We start from the raw sequence: 27,008 nt of genomic DNA, 5'->3' as shown, positions 1-27,008 counted from the left end.
TTTAATCTCTTAATGTAACTAACGAATTAATTGAAAGTGATTTTTCAAAACAATTTTCAGAATTATACTAATTTACATTGCATATTATAAAATTAGTTTTATCAAACAATTAATTATAATGTATTACACAGGAGTAAAAAAATTTGTAAGAAAATTCGCTAAAATAATGTTTTTTAATATGATTAATGTAGATTTTTAAAATACAATTTAAAAAATGTAATATACGAGGTTGTGTATATAGTATTAAATAAAAATAACCATTAATTTTATTGATGCATACAGTAAACTAAGATTAAAATATTTTGAATATTCCAAAATACCTCTACATAAAATATATTATTCACTATATTTTATTTATATAATTACAATTTTCATTTTATATAAAATATTAAAGCTTATTAAGCATTTTATACTTAATAAATTATATTTTATAACTTAAACATTTAATCTGAATAAAAATAGCTTGAACAAGTATTAGCTAATCCATATTAGTATTTATATTAATATTCTTTTTGATGACATTTTTTCAAATATCTAAAACGAAATGGTAAACAATTACTAATGCTAATACAGTTATGTTAAGATCACAGACTATTGCTTGCATACACTTTAAAATCGACATTTACAAAATTAAACATCACTGGAATTATTTTTTCACATTAGTTTCATTTCTAAGTGATGTCCAAATATAGCCTGTTCCTCCTTCGGTGAGTATGGGAGGGTAAGGGCTGTTTTTTAATTTATAATAATCTGATGGTGCATGCATAACGAATTCCATGTATTCCAATTTGCGTGGTAAATCTTCTTCTGGACCAATGATATATGTTTCTGGACTAAATCCATCTTCTGGAGGTGGGCTGCAATACCAGTCAATAAAAAAAGTAAAAAATATATATAATAAATATATATCAAAATATAATAAAAAATATATATCAAATATAATAAATATAAATATATATTACATATATGGTAAAACTAAATACATACTTAAATATTTTTAATTTAATTGCATTAAAGTTTAATTATTATTTTTATACACTAAAGTTCTGATATTCTTTTATGAATTATTTTTATTTTTTAATTGTATATTTATTCTTTTATATTCGAATAATTGTTTTTACTTCAATAATAAATTGAAGAAAATTCCTCTGCAAATACTTTTATTTTAAACAAATATTTTGTTACCTAGTTGCAGTAGGTAAGAGCCATGTAATTGCTGCACTTTTTTCACAATATTGATCGGTAAGTAAACCACGAATTTGAGCATAATATATACCTCCATCAATATCTTGCATTGATACTATATCACCAATTTGAAAATAAGAGCCTTTATAAAAAACATAACTAGTAGTCACTGGTGTTGCTGTGGCTAATGGAGATTTTATTGGCTAAAATATGTAGTAAGAAATTATTGCATTAACTTACATAATAAATAAATTTTATAAAAAATAATTAAAATTTTGTTTATTCATATTTAAATAATATTAAGTATTATAACATGGTAATATTCAATATTATATAATTAATTTATCATTTATTAATTGTAAGATACAGATACTTTATTAGTTAATATTAATAAAATTTATAATAACAATTCAAGGTAACGTATTTATTATTCAATTTTATAAGGAATATTTTAAAATAATATTAATTTATAGTTGTACAAAATATCATTCATTATATTATTATATTCTTTAATATTAATTTGACATTTAAATTGAGTTTATCAGCAAATCAAAATATATAATTTTATTTTTGTTTCTTTAATTTTTTTTAATGTATTATGTATTCTGATTCTTTGCTATTGCAGTTAGAAATGTTATGAATAAATTAAAAGTTAATTTAAAAATAATATGTAAATAATTAAATTAAACAGATCAATTAATACCATCTTTTTAAATATGTGTCTGCGACCTTTTCCCTTAAGTATATTCTTAACATTGTGTGGTTGACTAAGAGTCTTATTAACCTTGCCATTGTATCTGGTAACGCGTGTACTTTTGCGTGCAGGCTTTACCAACTTCTCCAGTTGTTGGTTATCGTCATTATTATTATTGTTTCGTTGTTCAGATATATTTGACTGCTTGTTTTCAAGACAATAATTACATACGTTACCGACCGCCGTTGTATGCCACAACGGGGTCTCCTTGCTGCCACATTTTACGCACTCGGGTTTCACGCCCAGTGGCATTCGTTTAAATATCTATTTATTCTTTCTATGCAGGCTTACTTTATATTTACTCTCATCAAATAATAACATTTAGTTGTAAATATTGATAAATTTTTATTTTATTTTTATAGTTATTGGAGTCAAAGAAAACATTTGTAGGGTTCGTTTTTGCTTGTATGAGCAATTATGTTTCTTTGCATTAAACAAGAGATACGAAATTTGTCCTGTGATTTCTGCAACCAATTTTCTATAATTTTAAAAACTGCACAAAATATTTCCTTTAATTTCCACATTCTATTTATTAAAAAACATTACTATTCACTTTTTTTTAATGATTTAAAAACAAATTAAGATATTGTATGAATATTTAAATATCTATAATTCAATTATCAAATACACACCCGATCAAAATAAATCAGTTTACTATTTACTGAAATTATATAGTTTCTGCATAATAAAATTGATGCACACATATTTTAACTCTGAATAATAAATAATATTTGAAATAGATAACATTTATTACATAACGAAATGATGGTTGTAAACTGTTCGCCAATTATAATTTGATGTAGGGAACGGTTAAAAATCCGTATTTTCCGAGTTTATTAAAACGCGCTATGTTTTGAAAAACTAAAGAATAGAGACATATAATAGTTGTTTTTTTTATATTTTTCACTCAATGGTAAAAGAATAGTTCTAAAATTAGTCAATATATATTAATAACTATAATGGTAAAAAAGAGATTTAAGTACCTGATGCACAAATTATAGACTTTGTAGTATTATATAGATTAAAACAAACTTTAAACGATAAAATTTTTTTTTAATTTGTCATTCTAAATCGTAATTTCTATTACTTTTTTAATTTTAATTTTAATATTACAATTTGAAAAACATCTATTATTAATATAACTCCTATATATGTTACTATATTTCATTTGAACCAAATTACTCTATTTTTATTTAATTTGAAAACAATGATTTTTAAAAATGAAATATTGAAAAACATAAATCTTATGGCAATCTCAGCTTTTGTATTAAATTAAATTAAATTAATTAAAATTGAATGTTTTTATTTACTAAATGGAAATTTAATTAAAGTTGCAATGTATTAATTTTGTTGTAATATTCATTTTAACTAAATTTTTTATTTTTTTTACATTAAATTATTTTTGACGATAGAGAAATTTGTTCTCTAATTAAACAAAATATCATTTTAATATATATTTATAAAGTTATAGTATTTTATTGTTATTATTATAATATCGTTATTTGTAACAATCTTTGAGCGCAGGATGTTATTATATTTTAACCAAATACAAATCATTCTGTTCATAATTATTATTCACATTTATTATTTTCTATAGATTCTTTTATTAGTTTCACGTATATTCGATTTCCATTTTTTCAGACATACTTCAGGAATTATTTTATTATAAAGTTGACAGTAATTAAGCATTATTTATGTCAATACAGTAAAATATATAAAATCTAAATATACTGAAGCTTCATCCCATTTTTTGGATAATTGCAGTATACTATTGCTCATCCTCATATAATTTAGACTATGTCGCACGATTACTCTTTTGAACACTATAATTATTTGGTTAATTATAGAGAGAAAATTAAAGCAGCTAAAGAAAGATGAAAAATATAATATTCTGTTATAGTTGATATTAATTATTTAATATTGACTTAGTTTGATAACTGACTACTTAATTTCTTAATAAGCTGCGCATGCGTATTTAATTGCAAACTTGGAAACTTAAAAAAACTGTATGAAAAAACCTAGCCATCAACTCAGTGTTTCGGCAGCTGTGCTTAATCGATTAATATATATGTTCGTTTTTTTTAGATTTGCATTTTTAAGTGAATCCGTTTGCATTCGTTTTTGTCAGTAGTACTTTTCGAGAAGCCAATCAACTACAAAGTAATTCTTTTTTGTGATTTTTATATTTACTATAGACTACTGGATAACATTTATAAATACTATTTAAGTAATGCTATTTGAACGAATTGAAAACGTATCTTGGTGAAACAAAGTATTTTGTGTATCATTTTATTAATTTAAATATTTAATCAATAGGTTTTATTATTGAAATTTGTATTTAACATTTTTTATTTACATTATCTAATAAAAATATGGAAAATTAAAGAATACAAATGACATTGTATTATTCGCTTTAATTATGTATTATCTTATAATATCTGTTGGTATAAGCTAATATTGGTTATTATTTTACAAACATTTTACATATCAAATTAATATAGTTTGTCATTAAACATAAATAAATATTTTGTGTTAAATTTGTAGATACTCTAAAATTAAAATTTAACTTGTATAATTAAAATCTTGCAAAAGAATAACATTTTCTTACAATTTAAAATTTCATGTTCTAATTGAATATTTATTATTTATTTTGTATTTTTTTCATAAAAAATGATATTAAAAAAAAAGCATAATAAAAGTATAATGAAACTACCAAATCTATTAATACAACTACATAATACAAACAAAATTAAAAACAATGATAATCAAACATTATTTTGAATACTGCAGAAATATATGTACTGACAAATTTTAAATATATTTTTAAAATTAAGGAACTTGTATATTACTTATTCTAATTAATTAAATATAAAAATAAAAAAAAACCTAAATGCAAAAATGTATGAAGTTTTGATATAAAAAATGAAGGTTATTATTTTTAAACAAGATTTTACAATATATTGAATTATATACAACAATTTTTTATTTTAAACAGAAAATACATATTCACTCATGATTTTAAGAATGTATTAGCTTTTTGAGATGTATTATAGCAAATATGAATTATAATTATAATTTTAAATTTTCTCAAATATTTATCGAAATAAAAAATTTATTAAATTAAACATTTTATTTAAATTTAATGAAATTTATTTAATATTTATTTATGAAAATATATAATTTGTTGAATAAATGAGTTCATTCTATAAGTATTTTTTTTATAAAATAATTTTGTGGTATGCTATACTATTATCATTTCTACTATTAATCTGATGAAATTCTTGTTATAATACATTCAAGTTACGATATGGTATTGATAATATTTACAGTCAATTAATCAGCTATTTTGTATCAACTAAATATATACACATTATTTAGTAGTTCAATATAAATCAATATTCAATCATACAAAAGAAATTAATAAAACAAGATTAATCAAATGTCTAATAAAATTATTAATGTAAGACATTTTGTAGCTAAAGTAGAGAATAATAACTATAGTAACTATAATGTGCTTACATTGTAAGTACATTGTAAAATATATTTGAATTGTCTTCATATATTCTTCTAAATTAAGTAGTGGATATAAAAATCTTATTTGAATGAGTAAACTATCAATATTTAAATATATATTTATAAAATAAAATATTTTATAAATAACGAAAATATTTCTATTTTAAATCATATTTATATTAAACAAACATTTATGTAACATGAACCAAAGTATGGCTATTACAATATAAACCATAGTTAATTTATTTGATTTTAAATTTAATAACTGTATTTATTACATAATACTTTCTTTAAAACTAAATGCATGCATGAATAATTTGTTACTTTAATTTTAAATTGCTTTGCAATATAAAATTTAAAAAATACAAAATATTTTATTCGTATTAATAGAACTACATAACATAATATTAACATAACAAAATTCTATGAAAATTAATGGTATAACTAAATAAAATAATCGATTTGTTTGGCAGATACACAATTAATAGATATAATAATTAATATCAATTTTTTACATTTACGTATTTTATATCAGTATCTGTAAAATTTGTTGTATATTATATATTATTGCAAACAATTCTTTCCGTTTTATTGTACAAATAAATAATTAGTACATTAATCCATTCTTACATTGTATTTTTATTACTAAAGTAATTTTTAAATATATTTGATATTTTATTACAAATATTTTTAGTGTGTAAAAATACTAAGAATTTTATAGAATTTTGAAAATGACCATTTAGTTTTTAATTGTAAAATTTTGTATTCACTACTTAATTGAATTTTCTGGAAATTTTAGATTCATGAGTAATTAGAATATGTTAGAAAAATTAAAAAATGATAGTAATAATCTATAAGGATTTCTACAATTATGTTTAAAGTAACCAAAATGTGCATTTAATAAATATTATTTCTGATCCTTATCTATTATATATTATTTCATATTTTAAATTAATAATATTACAATTTTCTAGGAAACATAAAACAACTAATAATTTATATAAGTATTAATAACTTTTACTAATAATTTATTGTTGCAGTTACACACATTCCAATATGAAATACTGATCTACTATCCTCTATTCTGTATTATGTTTTTCTAATATTTACATAATTTACTTATATATTATATCTAATAAGAACTTTACAAAGGTAGTATTTTGAAATATTTATGAAAATTTTAAGTTAAATATTTAGTAGTTGTAATTAATAGGAACAGTATCTTACTTTTAGAAGAAGAAAAAAATAATTCTTAAGAAGAGAAAATAAGATTAGTTTTCTCTCCATGCCTCTTACTTCTCTTATATAAACGATTATTAAATTTTTTAATTTTCGCCAACTTTATGATTCAATAATTAAAGATATTCGGCCCCGTAATTTGGATTATCGTTTTACGATGTTTTTTCTAGAAACATAATTTTTTTTTTAATTTTATTGTAATATTTGTAGTAATTTCATACAAAAAGTATGTTTTGTAAATAGTTTGCTTATACATTTATTTCTGGAACAATTATAATTTTTATTAATAATTTCTTATGTCACTTATGCTATAAAAAGGCTAAATTCCAATATAAGTCATTTAACGATAAAAGCAAATACTAATTATACAGTTTTGATTTTTAACAAAAACTTTGTAAATTAAAAATTTCGTCGATAATTTTTTGCAAGTTTTTCTTTTCATCTGGTCAGTGAACACGATATTTCTAAGGGCATTTTGGAATTAAAGTAGTTTATTAGAAATACTTATATATATATATATTGATTTATTAGTTATTTTCATCTCAAAAGATATATTTAAAATAACTTAAAAATAGTAATAAAGTATTCATGTCATTTCAACAGATGTGAAGAAGAAGTTTGTCAGTATTTTGAAATCGAAACTAGATAAAGAGCTTCAAGAGATTTATAATTAATCATTATATATATGGCGAAAATAATTTATAGTGTGTTAAATAAATTGTATAAGGATAATACAAGTATTTTCTTTATATTACATATATAAATATGTATATTACAATTCTCTAATTATATGAAAAATAATTATCAATTTTAATTCAATTTTGAACTGTAAGTCAAATTAAAGTACATTACTTCAATCGTTTATTTTTTATTAAAATATTCTTTTTATTAAAATTTTAAATATCTATAAAAGACTAAATTTTCACACTTCGTTTGACAATATGTTAATTATTTAAATCAGTATAAGTTACAGAAAATAATTAAATATTGTCTTTTTAAAGGCAAAATCACGTTACATATTCGTTAATGATGAGTAAGTTTGGGAGAAATGTGCAAATTCTGCAGACTCTTATTAATTATAACAGTGATGTTAATGCAGTAGATTTTGTGGGAGATGATGTTTTAGTAACTGGATCTGGGTAAGTATCAATATTTTCAATTAAATTTTTTATTTATAATTTTAGAAATAAAATTTCAATTTAAATTACAAATAAAAACCATTAAAATATGGAACAATGCATGTTATTACTAATGAGCATTATAAATAATATTATAAAAATAACGTTATTGAAAATTTGTATTGTATTATGAATTATATCAATAATAATATAATATGTATTAAAAGTGTCTTATTAAATTTGCTTATAAAGATCATTTTAGATTTATTAATAAGGATATTTAAAATAATCTTTTGTAATAAATTGTATGATCACTATTAAAGCTTACTAATAACTAACATAGTATATTAATTACTTTTTTAATTCAATGTATGAATACAATTGCAGCTTAACCTAATTTTCTATTTAAAAAAACTTTCAAAATGAAAAATAATAATTTATAGAAACTTTTACTTAAAAACAATAAAAATTACAATTGTAGTTCATTTTAATTTAATTATGAACATTAAATGGTAATATATAACTATATTGAAAATATGTACAGATATAATATGTATTTTAAAATATATTACAAAACATCAAACGTTATTTTAAATGCTTCAGAGATGTTTTATTTTTTAATTAAAAACACTTTATAAATTTAATTAAGTAAAATTTAAAGATAATGCAATTTGTTTATTTTAATTTATCCAAAAAATCTGAATACAAAGTGTAATTTTGCTTTATTCTTTCACATTAATTTTAATCTACTTATGATTAAGTTACTAGAATCACCAAATATATATTATTAAAATAGAAATATTGAATTTTTGATTCTGTGATATATAAAATATATCAATTTAATATATAAATCAGTTAATAGTGAAAGAATTATTGAATAATTGTAGTGACAAAAGAGTACGAGTTTGGGAATGGGAAGTAGGAAAAGGATTTATAGAAGCTTCATTTTCACCGCTTTTAGGACATAAGTATGGTATTACATCAGTTAAAGTAAGTCCGCAATCAACGATGCTTGCATCAACAAGCATTGACGGAACCACACAATTATGGAATTTAAGAGTTAGTATATTATAAAGAAAAGTTCTAAAATTTATACATTTGGTCATTCTTGTATTTTACAGAAATAAAATATATTTTAAATATAAAATTTGTCTTATGTATAAAAATATTGTATATTTTGCAAAACATAAACAACTTACTAAGTAATACATATTATTTCATATATTTTGTAAGTGGAAATGTATTATTTTTAATTAATATAATTTATTTAGCCTAAGGTTAAAAATGTTAAAATTATTATATATAAAACAAAATACTATTAATATAATTTTAATAATTTAAATTTTTTTAAATTATAAATTTCAAACTATTTTGAATACATTTTTAGTATTTTTATATATTTTATAATATGTAATATATATTACTTTGCAGTCAGGTTCAAAAATCCATACAATGGTACAAACAGGTGGTGAAGCCGTTAGAGTTTGTAGATTTTCACCAGATTCATCACTTTTAGTTACTGCAGGGGATAATGGACAAGTATGTTTGTGGGATTTAATCAGACGAATCTTAATAAGGTATATATAAATCTGATTTAATTTTTGTTTTTTATAAGGCTTAAGATACTATTCTATTGTTTATAGTATTTAAATGAATTTATAATAAGTTTAGAATAATTTTTATTTTATTTTCATGAATGATCATTACTAAAAATTGCAATTATAAAATCACTTCTGCATATACACGATTATTATAATTTTCAACAATGTTTGATATATTCAATATTAATCCAGATTTATAATTAGTAGTGATTTATAAACTATAACAGCTTCATGAGCAGCTTATAGTTTATAAATTTTTTACCCTGATTTCAAAGTAATAAAAACAAAATAATTATATCAATCTTTATATAAATATTTGCAGAAGAGTATATAAAAAGTTTGTTAAAATAAATACTTAAAAAATATAGACATTGTTACAATAATTAAACAATTAAACTGAATTTTTGAAACTATAAGGTATATCGAATAAATCAAATTGTGAATTAATAAATGATACTATTTTCTTTTGATATCATATAGAAGATTTCAAAAACATGAAGGAGCAATACAAAGCTTAAGTTTCACTCCTGACTCTAGCTGGCTTCTAACCTCTTGTACACTTGGTGTTCTTCAATTATTCTACTGTAATGAAATACTTAATATTTGTCCATCGCATCATCAAGATATAAATATATTTGCACAAGTTGATGATGCTCATGATCTCGGTGTTGTTTGCTGTGATTTTTCTTCCATTCAAGAAGTAACCAGTATGTTTAATAGTTTCTAAGGCAGTATTTATTTGAATAGTAAGAAACACAGTGTTTCTTATTTTTCTTATAATACGTAAATATTCAAAAATTGCCCATTAGATTTTTTACTAATAAATTTAATAATTTGTTACACACATAGTTATATAATGAAAATATGTTTTCTAATAGATGATATAAAATCAAACTTATACTTACATATATCAAATACATATACATTTATACAATTTACTAAAAGAAATTAAGTACATTGCTTTAAACTACTGTAAGAGTACGAAAAATTGACCAATATATGTATGTTCTGATTTTCTAAATCATCTTAAATCAAGAATATCATAATACATATAGTTCACAGTTTTTTTTTATAATTTAAAGTCACCATTTTATAAAAATTTCGTTAGAATACATCTATACATTAGTTTGTTTCATTGTGAATTGTTGAGTTGTGACATATTCCTATAATTTCTCATTTTAAGATCGTTCATTTAGTCATTATGCATTTAACTTACATTCTCAAATTCTTATTATATTTAACTATGGTACATTTTTATCGTTTTGTGTATTTTTTACCATCCGTTATTATAATGTGTTTTTAATGAATTATATGTATATATATACAATTATATGTATTTATATACAATAAATTTTTTCTTTATAAAGATGTTATGTTGACTTAAAATAACATATGTAGTTAAAAATAAAAATATATCATTTATTTGTATTAAATCTACTGTATATTTTGCGTTGTTTATGTGTCGAATTTACGCAGATTAGAAATAATTTTTCTTAAAATAAATCATACCATTTATTTTTATTATATTTTTATTTTTAATGTTCTGTAGCAGCATATACTGATATATATACACTTACAATATATTTTGTTTTTATATAATTTCGATACACTTGTAAGCTATTTCATTCGTCAACGTTTTAAATTTTATTTCATTTTGCTTCTGTAAACTTGTAACCAATTATCTTAATTTTTCCATAAAACTGAGAATAATGACTTAATTTATTTATAAATATATTATTTAGTTTATTATTTATGCATATATTGTTTTATTTTATTTTTGTTAATATTTTTCTTAATTTTATTTATACTATATTATATTTATTTACATTTAATTATAAATATTTATATATTGGTACGTCATATATTAACATACATTTAAACAAATTTGTTAAAAACTGATTCAATAGGTAAATGGGTAAATGGTTTCCTTTCCCTAGTACTAGTTTTTTTTTTTTAGTTTCAATCACAATATAGATAACAAATGCGTGTCTATTACTGCAACCGAAAAATATTTATAATATGTATATTTAAATAATACTTTTACATAACAACAACAAAACAACTTATTAGATTTATTGGCAATTTTTATTGCCAAAATGTATATTTTATTCATTTATTCGAGATATAAAATGAAAATTCTTGTTTTTGAATAGATTTAGTTTATTTAAATGACTTTTTTAATTAAAAAAATTATTTGACAATCATGTCTTAATGGAATATATAGAATAAATATTAAAATTGGATGATAACCACATTAATTTGGAATACTTATAATTTTTTTAATTAAATTGCGTATTCTTTAGTGAGTACCAGCAACGATGGTTATTATTTGAATAACATTTTTAAAATATATTTTATTTATGAATAATAGCGTATTTAAAATCTTTTTCTTATTTTTAATTATATATATCATTAAAATAATATGAAAATTTCACCGTTTAATATAGATAATAGTTTTATTCATGTAATTGTTCGATTATTAAGGGTTTGTTTTATGGCTCGAACTGCCAATTCAATAGTTCAGTGGATTAGTCTCAAGTCATGATAACTGATGAAGAAATAACAGGTGAAAGGGCTGACATTAAGTATAGTGTATTATTATTGTTTTAAGATATCGTTTATTCTTTTTGTCAATTATTATAATATTGCAGTTTGATTGCTTCAGGTGAGAGAAGGGAAAATATTCTATTGCTGTGGCGAGGTTGCTTCTTCAAGGTGATGTCGCTAAGGCTATGGAGATTACAATGGATCTTGAATGTCAGTTTTATGCTGATGTTGTAAGGATCATCATGTGTAGTCGATCATGCTCATGAATGAGCATGAGAAGATGGTGTTAGAATCAAGTATGCTTGATAGAAAGAATGATCATACTTGATAGAGTATAAAAAGTCTTGATGGAAATTGCTACGTAATCAATTATGTCATTAGTTACGTTGGGAGCAGTTGAAAACTAGTCACACGCAAGAGTCATAAATGACAAGCCTTCGAGCTCTAAAGGACTTGATGAAATGTATTTATTGTCGATTATTCTATAAATTGTTGTTTGGATTTGACAATGTAATTGTTGCGTCACTTGTGTTGACTGCTTGAGGGACTGCACAATGTCGAAGTATTAGTTCGAGAGAGCGTACTCTATCACTTATCGACTGTTTGAAGAGAAATTTTATGAAACTTGATTTGCTCGTGTGCGACTAGCTTATTTAAAATAATATAAAGAAATGTACCCTGTATACTACCGACGAGGTATGTTGATTTACTGCGTGGCTGGTGTGCCCCTTTTTTATTAGGATTCCAATTGGCTTCACACTAAAATCATTACCTGATCTTGCTGATTCTTTTCAATAATGCACGTGTATTCTTACATTTATTGCCGAACATGCGGCCACGTGTAGTCGTCACATAATATACTAAAACACTGAGTGGTAATTACAGTTCAGTGGACGCGAGGTAGAATTACAATGAGCCTATAAGCCTTTTGAATACGCGCATGAAACCGAAGGCTTGATCGTTCCGTAGCGGCTCTGCTGAAAATACCTACTGTTCCATAGCGGTCCTGCTAAGGGCAGACTGAGACCCGTGTCATAGCTTCTACTGGTAGAGGGTTAGATCGGTTCACTGTGGTGGTTCACTGCAGTCAGGTCACGGCAAGATGTTTGCAGCAAGCGCAGTTCAGTATGAGGGAACTTCAGCAAGAGAGCGAGGAACGCCACGTGCTTGCCTTATATATACACGCGGCGGCTCACTTAGCTGGCAACAAAGAATCGTCGTTGCTGCACTGGAATATTATATGAGGCGCAGAAAGAAAAATCTAGAAGTTTCGAGAATTCGACGAAAGAATAAATAAGGTATAATAACGTTAGAGAATTCCGGGCAATGTTATTACCCGAAGACCATATAAACATTGCGAGCCATTTGAAACCAAAACATGATAAGTATACAAAAATTCTCGTCCAAGATGTTTACAGAAATCTGAGACCTAAAAGGCCGGCGATGCTAACAATCGGCGGTCTTGGAACTGGCTTCAATCCCGAACACTAATGTATATGTTTTTATTAAAATATCAATGTGATTAATATTTTTATAAACGATTAACTATATTTTAATAAATTTTATCTAGAGTGTATTATTAAAAATAATTAAATCTGAGGTGTACATGCCTCAAAAGATTGAACTTATTTAGGCTTTTGATCCTAAGTTCGCATTTGGAGCACTCGCCTGTTTATTCACATCAAATTTTTTAATTATATATCGTGCTTACTGTTGTAAATTAAACGCACTTAAGATTTACACATTTTCGCGCAGATATCTGCAGACTTACTCTTCTTCCATAATTAATACATATTTATCATCAATTACACATATTGTGTTTATTTATTCGATATTCTTTGTTTCACGCATATACATATACGCGTATATATTTTTAATACACACAGACCATTCCTTATCCAATTTGTATATATATGAATGGATTATTGATCGACGGTGTATATATACCATAATTACGGTATATATTTGAAATATTCAAGGATAGTTTGTGATTATACTTAGTAATATGAATATTATTAAACATATATAATAATGTGTAATTATTGTTTAATATTAAATTGAAAATGTAAACATGATAATACTTACGTTCATTCTAAATATTTAAAATTTAAATATTATTATATAATTCTAATAATTATACATAATTTTTATATTAAAATTAATACTTATAACTCATTCCAAAACGAAGCATCTATTTCATTTGATAGTAAATGAAAACATTTTCAAATTAATTTAATGTATAAAATCAGAAATATAATTTAATAAATATAGGTAGTTTGTACTTATTATTACTACACTAGTTCTATCTCTCGTATCGTAGATATGAGATATGAGATCTCTAATCGCAAAATCGAAATTCATTTAATGTTATCTTTATTATTGAAAATATCAATATGTTCATTCGTATGTCTTAAAAATGATTTATGTCGGTATGAAAATTTTTTACTATAATATTTAACAGAAAAGCAAAACTGTAACGTAGTCATCCCTTTTTATTCAACATAAAAGATAGTATGTCTTAAATTATCCATCTTTTTAAAATATTTTTAAATTATATTATTCTATACTCTTGATTATGTAAATGCATCAACTACTTGCCAATCACAATTTTTAAATAATAGTTGATAAGTTTAGTTTAATTTATACATAGTTTATATCAAATGAGTTTATTAACGTTATTATATTTATTAAAAATAAATATCAATATTTTATTATTTAATGAATTTTGCAATTATTTAAATTTTTTAATTATAATAATGGTAATTAATGATGCAGTTTTTTTTAATGACAAGGTATTAACATTTCGTTTTTTATATGCATTTTTTAAATATGTAATTTCAGATTACAAATAAATTTTTAGAACAAAATATTTATTAATAAAAATTACAAGTTCAAATATATATTACATTTTCTAATCTTTGCATTATGAAACTCAATCATATGTTTATTTATATCATGAAAATAATAAGTATATTCTATTTGTAGAATAATACATGCTTATAAGTAATTTTTTAATATGTTGGGAATGTTTCATTGTAGTATATATTTAATGATTTTTTAACATATATACATATTTGGCTTTTAAGATAACGAGCCATTTATCAAATTATATCATCTTGTTACTTGTGGAAACGACAATCATGTGAAGTTATGGGCAGTAAAAGTGACAAAGACAAAATGTGAATGCTATTCCGTGTCTGCAACGATCGAGCTCTGCAGGATTATGGATAAACACAGTTGTGCCTTAACTTGTGTTCGATTTAGCTCTAATGGATTGTATACTGCTAGCACTGGTCTTGACAAATCTATCATTATTTGGGAAACGGTAAGATATCAATATTATTAATAAGAATAAAATGTTTTTATTGTTTTGGAACGCAAAATACTACAAAATTCAATGGTCAATATATAGACTTAATTCGGTATAAACTATATTATGTGCCCTCAGAAGCATATAGAATTATTATATTCTGTACAATGCCTGTTTACACTTATCAAAAATTTGGAGAGCATAAAACGAACGCTATGGCATCATATTAGTATATTTGTCTCCTTTACTGTTATAATTTAATTTGTAAGATATTATCTATTTATCCATATTAAGTATTATTTGTAAAATTCATAATTAATACCTTAAATATTTATTTTCAAAGAAAACGTGAAAAAAATTTAAATACGTAAACGCAGAAATATAAGTAAAAAATTATTCAGTGTTAGTCTAAATATACATCTTTTATATAATTATTTTTTAATTGTTATAAAAGATTATTAATTATTAGTATTATAGTAAATTAGGAATTATCGTAGAGGTGCAGCAATATCCATTCAAGTACCATAAACTTTTATAATAACAACAAAATAAAGGCATATGTTAAGAAAGTATAAATAAAATTGAAATGTAATATTTCTATTTTTTGGAATGTTAGAATACTGGACGAGTAGTTACGGTTCTTACTGGACATTGTCGATACGTAGCTTGCTGTGCTTTTTCAAAAAATGGAAATTTATTAGCTACAGGTAATAAATATGGAAATAGCATTGTGCTGAACATTATTAATTTATTAAATATTTTAGGGTCTAATGATAAACGCGTAATTATTTGGGATTTAATTGGAAATTTGAACTTGAACTCTGAACTTATTTGTCATAATTCAGTAATGTTACAAAATAAGAGTAAGGATAAAAAAGTGAGTGATTATATAAATTTAATATTTAGTATATAATTTAAATATTTATTGTTTTATAAATCAAAAATAAATACATACATATTTATTAAAATATAAGTATATCTAATAAATATAAAAATTAAGTAAATTTGATCTATTATACAATAACATTATTTGAAAAAATTGTAGACATAATAATAATATTTAAAATATGTAATGTAAGGTAATATAAGAAAATAAGCATATAAAATAATAATAAATAAATAATATTAAATTATATTAATAAAAAATTAAGTAAATATATGGTAACCAAATTATCAAGTCCAATTAAGTAAATATACATACATCATAGTATATGTATACAAAATTGTGTTAAACAATAATATTACAATTCTACAAATATTAAAAATATATTTTAAATAAATATTTATTCTATATATTATATGTATTGTATTATATTATATAATAAAATTGAATGCATATCAACATTATGTGAGTGTATGTGTGTGTCCACGCGTATAACTATATTCTACATTTAGACGTTGATTCAAGAAACTGATGTAGTAAAGCATGCAGAAACGAATAATAATGAAGTTATACTTGTGCAACGATTGAATGATCACAAAGGGGCTATTAATTCAGTAGCGATTTTTGGCAACTGTTTGATTGCTTCTGGCTCAAGGTGTGTGTCATATTTTCTTTGAATTGGTAAATTTTTCGATTATAAATATTCAAATTTGTAAATGTATTTTAAATATTTGAATACAATTATAGTATATTAATTTTAGAACGATAGAGTGATATGATTTCTAAAATGAATATTTAATTATAATTTTGAATTAAAATTAATTAAAATTTTTTTAATACAGTAGTACAAAAAAATGAACTAGAATTTTTTAAAGTAGGCAATGAAAGTGAGAAGTAAAAGGCATTATTATATTTAAAATTGATTATATAATTTGAAATACCTTATGGAAATTAACGCGATTTTTATGAAATTTTATTTATATGATTAACATTCTATAATACAAAAGAAAAATATCGACAGAGATAAATTTGTGAGAATTTGGAATGTCAAATATGATGAAAACGATGAAACATCAATTTTTCAAGAAATGAATTATAATCCACTTGCCGGACATAAGTATAGTGTTAATTACGTCGAGTACAGTCCATGCGGTACAAAACTTGCTTCTTGCTCAATGGATGGTACTACTATTATTTGGGATGTAGAGGTAGTTGATTTGATTTTATAAAATATTTTTATTTTGCAATATTTTGATTATTGATTGTAATATTGATTGTATTTCACAAATGTGTGTGTGTGCGCGCGCGCGCGTGTGTTTGTCTGTTTGTGTTAATATAAACATCAAACTTTCAAATATAAATAACTATGTAAATCTAAATTGAAATGGAATTTATTAAGAAGTTAATTTATAATTCTAAATTTCATAAATAAAATAAGGTTATGAATTTTAAAGCAACAATGTCCTATATTTATTTAATTAATTGAATAAGCTTTAAACATACATACCATTGTACCATACTTAGAATAATAATATATATTTAGACTATTATTTATTAAAGAAATTTTTAAATAAATTTTAGACTGGCAATCAAGCAAGAGCATCATTCGTAAATTCTAGTTTAGCAGTTCGTGTGTGTCGATGGTCACCAGATGGAACAAAAATAGCAACTGCTGGAGATGATGAAAAAATAATACTATGGGATTTAGACACTATGGAAGAATTGAGGTTCGAAATAAAATATAAATAATTTATAAATATTTTATGGTTTTTTAATATTTCACAGTCACATTAATATAAATCAGATTAAATGAATAAATACATAGAAAATATATTTTTGCACATTATTTTAAACCCTTTTGTTAATTTATAATAATAATTATTTCTAATAATTTTATTTTTTTAAGTACAAATATATTATATAACTATATAATAATAATTAATTAAAATATATATTGAATATATTTAAAAAATGAATCAATATATATGATCAAAATATATTTTAATATAATGGATCTGACGAATATGATTAAAAGCAGAAGTTTTTTTAGCAAAAAAAGAAAGATAGGATATAAACTATTTTCTAGAAAGAAAGATTATTTTATTCCAATTAATTATTATTCATTTTTAAATATATACAAGATGTAATTAAAATTAAGATAATTGAAAAATTGAAGGAAATTCTTGTCATGTTAAAATATAAACAAGATATTATCATTGCAGTAGATAATCTTAACTTATTGATTTTGAATGTATTAATGTAAGTCTAAATTTTAATACTACAATTTCCTTGAATAAAAATAAGTATAAGCTATTATTAAAATATAATATCTATAATACAAGATATTTATATAATTACCATATATCGATTATATACTATATTATTTAATTTTAAAATTTAGATAATCCTTAAAATTATAAGAAATTATAGATTTAATTAATTATATAACAATTTTCATAAACAATAACTATGTATTATATAAAATATGAAAATATCAAAATAATCATAATTTATGACAATGAAAATAATTAAATTAGTTAATAATATTATGATTAATTTATATTAAACTAGATAAATATATAGAACTAGTAAAATTGGATTTTAGTATAATTTAACGATTGACTTCTTTATTTTTTGGTGATAAAATTTACATTTTATCCGTGCCTATTTATAGTTACACATTAGTATACCATATAATGGACTATATTCATACTTAAGAAGATAATTTTTCAAGTACATCTAATTTATATACTATAAATTACTTGATAATTTAATTTTTTCTAGATGTTAATAAATGCCAGGATCACGATAAATGTAAACATAATATATCATTGCATGTGTAGCAATAATAGGTGCTTGATTCAGACAAAGCTGTGAAAGTGCTAGATTGTCTCATCGCGAGAGATTCATTGAGAATTAATTCACACTTATTAATTTCAACAAGTGGTCTGGGGCGGGTAACTTTTCTTATTTGAACATTATAAGGAAGTGGATTATGAATCACGTGCTAGTGTAGAACCATGGTATATATAAATTCAGGTTTTGCAGTGGCATAGTTTTCGCCTATGCCTACCCTAGTTTTATAAATGATTATGATGTAGTATTAAAATAATTAAATATATCCAATATTTAGAATAAATACAATTTAATAATTTTTATAATTTATTTAGGAACGATTTAAACGTGAATTGTAATATCAAAAAACGAACGATTTCGACTTTATTATAAATTAATAATTCAGTAATAATACTCATGTATTCTACAGTATTCTATAACATTAACGTTATTTTAATCAAGTTATCATAGCTTAGCATTTAATCTTATGCTGTAATTTTTACAGAATTTTTGAAGGTCATATAGATGCAATAACAACACTTGCTTTCACTCCTGACTCGCGCTATCTCGTGGCAGCTTGTAGTGGTGGTACTTGGCGTTTATTTGATACAGGATATGCACTGAGTGCTTCTGTCAATGCGCTCCTCGTCTGTAATAAGGGGCATGATCTTGGTGTACAAGGATGTGATTTTAGTCCCATTATTAAACCTTTTATTATAACAGGTACTGCTTATCATCATATACAGATTCTAGTGATTGATTTACCCTTATATCATATATTATTTTATACTCATATAAGTAGTAAGGTTTATTTATAAGATGAATTAAGTTTCGATGCTTGAGTATATTTTACTTAAAAATCAAACAAATTTATCAATTTAAGAAATTTTAACTTTAATGTTATCCAAAAAAGTGTTGTATAAAAAAAAATTAATCATTTCAATACAAATATATAAAAAAGTATATTGCATTTAAGTTATATATTTTAATAAATTAATTTCTGTCTCCTTTTAATTAAAAATTAATCTAAATTGTTATGTGTGATCAATAAAATATAACTATAAAATTATTTAAAAAATTTTTTATTTTAATACATTGCTATTAATATATTATATTTAAAGCTACTAATTTGAACAATATTAAAAAAAAGTAATTATTAATATAATACAATGAAATGTATGTATTTTATGTTTCATTCATTAATTACATAACTATGAAAAATAATAATTAAGTCAGATAAATTGAAGAAATTCATTAAATTATTGTACAATAAATTCTTGTGTCTTGTATTTATTAGAAAATATATAATAGTATATTAATAAATATAATATATTCTAATAAAATAATTGAATTTAAAATATTAATCTGAAAAATAGTTATAACTTCAACTTATAGTTCCATAAATTTGTAGTAATATAATTTTTAAATATTCCAGCTGCATTCATTAATGGATTTTATATCCTTCAATGTGAATTCATAAAATTGAGTAGCAGTGCTTTAATTTTTCATTTTTACAATAATATTTATTAATTTATAAGTGAAAATAAAATAAATCATTAATTATGAAGACTATAATTTAAGTAATGTTTTGTATCAACTATAGTAAATTTTTAAAGTTTTAAAAAATTATTATTTATAGGTTTGGCCAATGAATCTTATATGATGGTAACGTGTGGCAACGATTCGCTTATAAAATTTTGGAGCATCATAGTAATCATAGAAGATGTCGATTTGATGAAGAGACTCGGTAGTAAAAGTCTCAGAATATTATACACCGAAAAGCGACAGTTTGTTGGACATGGAGGTAATGTCACATGCGTCAAATTTTCACCGATCCATGGGGAAATTTTGGGGAGTGTTGCGACCGACCGAACAGCACGCATTTGGGGCGTTGTAAGATAATCAGAAAATATCTATCATCCTTGTATTTCTATTAGTGTCTGCTTTATGTTTATGTTTCTACTATTACCTTTTTTACTACTGCTTAATAATAATTAAGAATATTTATAATAATTTCAGAAGATTTTATCATCTATGCATACTAGATAACCAGATTGAATCTGTACAAATTAATTTTAATTATTAATTTTCCATAAAGAAATAATTTTTTTTTACTAATATTTTGTGGTCTAAAAATGCATTTAAATAATTTTGTGTATAATTGATTATTTAAAAAAAAAATTTCGATATATAATCAACATTTCGATGTTATAATCAATTAAACATTGTCTTTTTTTGTTAAAAAAATCAATATAATATTAAATTAAATAAAGTCAACAATATATATAATCAATTAAAATATAATGAATTTAATAAGTTTTTTATCTGGCTTATTTGTAATAAATAACTATTTTTTAAATCAAAATCTATTTAATTTTATATCAAAAGTGTAATTTTTTCATATTCAATATTTATTTTTCTTAATATAAAATAAATATTTTTAATTATCAGCAATGAGCTTTCAAATAAGGTACTTTTTTATCTAAAATTATTGCAAATTAAATTATACTATTTATGCATACCATCTTTTGAATAAGTTTATATATGAATTTCAAAATTTTAAATCTACATAGAGTAAAACAAATAATTTGCCTAAATATCTTTTACACATTTATAATAATTAATTTTAATAAATAATTATAAAAATGAAATAATTGTATATATTCATATATTATATATAACGTAAATAAATAAATGTAAAAAATAATCAAAACATATAATGGCTGACAAGTGACTTTTATAATGTGTTGTAATATATTTTTTTTTTAATAATTTGAAATATAAATATTGAAGAATTGTATTAAAGGATAAAGCACACAAAATTATTATGAGGACTAGATATTTCTTTTTACATTACATAATATAATTTATATAATAAATCTTTTAATTGCGTTATTTTATTTAATTGTATTAAGCGTACTGGAATCTGTTTGTATGTACTTGAAAATCATAACACCTTCGTTACCACCTGTGCTTTTTCTGAAGATACATCTCTTTTTTTAACAGGTATACATATTTTATTATTTAAGCTATTTAATATGTTTAAGTAAGCTTCGTAATAATAAATTAATGTTTATTGAAATTTTATATTAAATAAAAATTTAATCTTTAGAAAAATATTCCATCGCCATTTATGAATAAAACAAATTTTTATAATTTCTTAAATATTTTGTTCAATAAGTACATGTTAAATCAATTGTAATTTTTTGTTTTACAACAGTCAATTTATAAATATTATATTATTACAGGTACATTGGATAAGTCCGTTTTTATTTGGAAATTACCTAAACAATTAATTTCTCAAAATATTTTAATTAAGCACCTACGAAATATTAGAAAAAAAGTATGATTAATTAATAGATAAAATACGTTAATTAATTGAATTAATAAATAAATAAAATGTAAATAAATAGTATTAAAAGTTACTTTTTTAATTATTCAAATTTAATATTATTAATAATATTTTATATGGTAATTATTATAAATGAATTCAGAATTGAAACAAAATAATTGTATTTATATCTTATTTTAAAATTATAACCAAATTATAAAATCTAAAGAAGAAAATTATTTTGTAAATAAAGCATTATTATTAGATAATATATTAATTATTTTAATCCCATTAAAATTTGCATTAACAATTTAAAATAAAATAAAAATTAACAAATAAATCAAAATTTATTTTAATGTTTTACATGTACATTTTTCATAATACTTTTTAGGTGATTGATTGGACAGTGGATGATATTATTAAATGGCTGCATGAAGTGAACTTATCCAATTTGGTAAAAAATGTAAAAATTCTTTCTTTAAATGGAAGGATACTATTACATATGCCAGAAGGAATTGTAATAAGTAAACTTCGATTTAATTATTCTATAGAGGTATTTTTATATTAAAATTTAACGAAATTGTTTATTTTAACATAAAAATAATGGTATTTGATGCACTAATATAGTTTATTAGAAAATATTTTTAATAATTCATATATATATATAATTTTAATTTATTTAAAGATTCTTATAAAAATTAATTTTTTTAATTAAAGCTTAATCTGGTTGACTTATTGTTCTAGATATAAATCAGTATTATAATTAAATAGTTACTTGGTATAATATTTTTGAATACTACATTATAGATAGCTTTAAAATCTTATCACAACTTTTATCTTTACTTCAGAAACTTGAAATGTTTCGTAAGCAGTTATATTGGTTGAAATGTGAAGATTCCAATGCAATGTGCATCACTGATAATGTAGATATTCCAGATGATTTCTTATGTCCCATTACTCGTGAAGTAATGAGAGAACCCGTTCAATGTTCAGGTTAAGAATATTTTTCAATTTAATTATAGTATTTCATTAAAATATTCACCTTGATTAATAAGAATAAACAAAATTAATTTAATTAATTGTAATTAATTAATATTAACATTCTTTTTATTATATTTATAATTTATATTTTTAATTATATTTTGAAATAAACAAGTATTGTAAAAATTTAACAAAATTAGATTATTTTACAGATTCTTTATCGATTATTTATATATTAATTTTAAAACTTACAAAAAATATTTCTATATATATATTTCATAATGTAATATACTTAATATTCACAAGTAGATATTCTAAGTAGACAAAAACGAATAAAATTTCTGTTAATTATTGATTACGTTTTAAATACTATTGAATTAAATATTAAGTTTTCTCAAATAGTTAACGTAGACTTCATAAGAAACATCTATTAATAATATAAAATTCAATTTATAAGCTACTAAAATGAAGCCTGTTCCTTATAGATGGTTTCACTTACGAAAGAGCAGCAATAAATGAATGGTTTCTTTGCAGCAAATTTACCAGCCCGATGACAAATGAATCACTGAAAACAATGAACCTGAAACCAAATGTAACTCTTCGAAATGAAATTTTTATGTTCTTATATGGTGATGGTAAAAGAGCATAATAAAAATACTATATCAATTAAAGTCACGGAGAAAAAAGATTTATTCAATTAAGAACTAACATCAATGCACTTCAAAGTGTAATTAGTATTGAAATTGATTCAATATATATATTAAAATTAGATATTATATATAAGTATATAATTATTTATTTTTATTATTTAGTAACATTTCTCAACAGCTATTGGTTCTAATTGACTAATATGTTTAATAATAATTTGTTAGACTATAAATATTTTACTAGACACTATCAAAGTAGAAATTTAATACAACCTCATTTGGTTATTTTGCAATTATTTTAGAATATCACATTTTTATTATAAAATGTGCAACATAATCTGCCACATAGGTCTACTTTGACCATTTGACAATTTTTCTCATTAATATTTTTTCAACTTAACTCAATTGTGAATAGTATACTGTTTCTTCTATTAAATTCAAAGATCTTTTAGTTATTTAAATATCTTATTATTTTATAAACAAACTCATTATCTAGTACACTTGGAACAAAATTAATTTAATAGTATAAATAAACGAATAATTTAAAACAGTTTAATTAAAAAATTAAATAATATTGTAAAGTAATAGGTATCAATGTTTTTAATTATTGATAAATTATCTTTAAGTGTAACATTATTTTTATTAATTCTTAAAAATAATTAATATAAGAATGAAAATACGTGCCTTCTGCATCATTTTTTAATTTTTATTTAAAATGTCAAATTTCATTATAAATTAATAAATGATTGTTCTTCTTAAATGAAAACTATAATCTACATGTAATGATTATTTTTCAATACGTTCAAAGTATACATTCAAACATTTTTTATTAACAGATTTTACTTTATAATTTTTAAAAAATTTTTAAAAAAGCGTATGAAATCAAATAAATATTAAACTTAGTAAAATAATTTGTACACTATATATTTTTCTATATATTAATATTTTACCTTTAAAAATAGAATTTTTTTATTATAGAAATTATAAAATTATAGAATAATTTTAATATTTATTCAAAATCTTTCTTATTTTTTTTAAGAAACTTAGTATTCATACTAACAATTATTATGTCGACACAATAGTGAATAAATACTTTGTTAAACTAATTTTTTCATCAAAATTGTGCCTATGAAATTGAGTTTTATAATTACATTATAATTATTATAACAAGTATTAATTTTATATAGAAAATGTTTCGATACTTAAGTATCCAATCATTTTAATAATCACAAACTGATTATGGATATATTTTAGAAGATAATTTTAATAGTAATTAAATAAAAATGTAGAATATAAATAAATACTAGACAAAGTAAAAAGTTGGTTTATAACTTTAAAAATATTTTATTAATAACAATGAATTTTGAGAAACATACACATTCAAAATATTAATTAAATATAATATAAACATAAAATTTGAACTTTGTTATTTTGTAAATAAAATATTAATGTAAAACTAGTTTCCCATTACAAATATATTATTTGTATTAATCTTCAATAAATTAAAAAACTTAACCATCTTGAAATTTCATTAAATCTATTCTTTGGAGAAAATAGATGAAAAATAATTATTGCTTTACACAATGTTATAACAAAGTGTCTAAAACAAGAATAATTATAAAAAATATATTTATCTTTTCAGATATAAATAAAAAGTTTTGAATAATTTTTTTTATAAAATATTAAAAACAATCATCTTTCAATATTATATAATGTATGTAATGTTTTTTATAATTTTAAGAATTATTAAAGGGTACTTACATTTTAATAATTACTTAAATTTTTTATATGTATAAATATATATATCAAATAAGCATTTGTTCCATGTTGTAAATATAATATAAAAAAAATAACTACTTTAATTTTCTAAATTTAAGTATATTATACATTTTTTTAGATGATGTTTAAAAATTTATTTGTTATATATTTATAATTAATTTTATAATTTCATGATTTATTACTTTATTTATATTTATAATACATATATTTTTAATTTTGTAATGAAGCTTTAATTTTAAAGTATATAATGTAAAATATTTCATTTTATTTTATATATAGGATATATAATATAGCATTTTTTAAATTTGGAATAAAGATTATTTTAAATACAATATGTCTTGTATATAATTAAAAAAGTCTAATTATATCAAGTTATATAAAGTATTAATAATAATATATAAAATATGATATTTGCGTGTATATCAATATAAAATAAGAATTCATTAATGCTAAAATTTTACGCAATAATAGAAAAAGAACGATTTATAAAAAAATTTTAATCGTTTTATATTGTATTATATAATGATTTATAATAAATATTAAATTAAAAGAAATATTTAACTACAAATTTAATTTATATAAATGTAAGTCAATATATCTAGTAAGTATGTATTTACAAGAATTACAAATAAATTACATATACATAATTTTCATTCTTGAATTTTCAAGTTAGATAAGCTTATTATAAAGGAAAAATTAATATTTCTAAATTTTTATTAAATCTTATTATCACAGGATTAAGAAATTTAAATCATTTAAAAATCTCTTAATATAAAAAAGAGTATAAGTTTAATAATAACTTGAATAGGACGGTAAATATCTTATTTTATTTATATAATATCTTATTTATATTCTTATAAATATATAATTTCAATTTATATTATATGCATAAAAATTTTCATGTTATTAAAATAAGAAGAAAATAAAGTTTAGCAAAGAAATCACAAGAATTTGAATTTGGCGCTATGTATAAGTTATTAAAAAATAAATAATCCAACTCTCGAAAGATAGGAAAATCGAAAACAATATAATCTCGCTGACGTTCTAGAATATATACTAGGCCTTGAAAAAGAGTGAGATACAAATAAATTGTACGTATCACAATTTACTTTACCAATTAGTGCTGTAGAATTTAGCATATGTAGTACGTAGTAACGTTATTTCAAGAAATAATTGGTGTAATATAGTTAAGTGATATCAGCCTGTTAGAAATATTTATATATTATTATTTTAATTTGATGGAAAGTTGAACATTTGTCAATCGATAGCATTAGAGTAAAAGTCA

The 27,008-nt window shown here is 21.5% G+C and overlaps 2 protein-coding genes across 3 annotated transcripts; one reads left to right on the top strand and one right to left on the bottom strand.

The window, feature by feature from the left end:
• Window positions 1–470: 470 nt before the first annotated feature.
• LOC105361536 (GATA zinc finger domain-containing protein 1) lies at window positions 471–2,474 on the bottom strand. 2 transcript variants are annotated; one of them, XM_011498755.1, is made up of 4 exons: window positions 2,111–2,474; window positions 1,889–2,029; window positions 1,186–1,388; window positions 471–857 (listed from the first exon to the last, which is right to left on the bottom strand). In XM_011498755.1, exons 1-4 carry the CDS (start codon window positions 2,189–2,191, stop codon window positions 647–649), a joined length of 636 nt encoding a protein of 211 aa, XP_011497057.1. In that variant the 5' UTR covers window positions 2,192–2,474; the 3' UTR covers window positions 471–646. The 2 variants fall into 2 exon arrangements, with proteins under 2 accessions (XP_011497057.1, XP_011497056.1); XM_011498754.1 differs by having other exon boundaries at window positions 474–857; window positions 1,889–2,474.
• Window positions 2,475–7,695: 5,221 nt separating this feature from the next.
• LOC105361535 (WD repeat, SAM and U-box domain-containing protein 1) lies at window positions 7,696–23,968 on the top strand. The gene is made up of 17 exons (XM_011498753.1): window positions 7,696–7,830; window positions 8,697–8,868; window positions 9,241–9,386; window positions 9,891–10,117; window positions 15,044–15,282; window positions 15,884–15,974; window positions 16,032–16,148; window positions 16,676–16,805; window positions 17,172–17,358; window positions 17,732–17,877; window positions 19,491–19,708; window positions 20,625–20,878; window positions 21,901–21,991; window positions 22,234–22,328; window positions 22,708–22,869; window positions 23,165–23,309; window positions 23,783–23,968. Exons 1-17 carry the CDS (start codon window positions 7,718–7,720, stop codon window positions 23,944–23,946), a joined length of 2,697 nt encoding a protein of 898 aa, XP_011497055.1. The 5' UTR covers window positions 7,696–7,717; the 3' UTR covers window positions 23,947–23,968.
• Window positions 23,969–27,008: the final 3,040 nt, after the last annotated feature.

Source organism: Ceratosolen solmsi, unplaced genomic scaffold (genome assembly GCF_000503995.2).
Source record: "Ceratosolen solmsi marchali unplaced genomic scaffold, CerSol_1.0 scaffold30, whole genome shotgun sequence".
Taxonomy (NCBI): domain Eukaryota; kingdom Metazoa; phylum Arthropoda; class Insecta; order Hymenoptera; family Agaonidae; genus Ceratosolen; species Ceratosolen solmsi.
The sequence above is the reverse complement of the archived record's forward strand: the minus strand, read 5'-3'. Positions and strand labels throughout refer to the sequence as shown.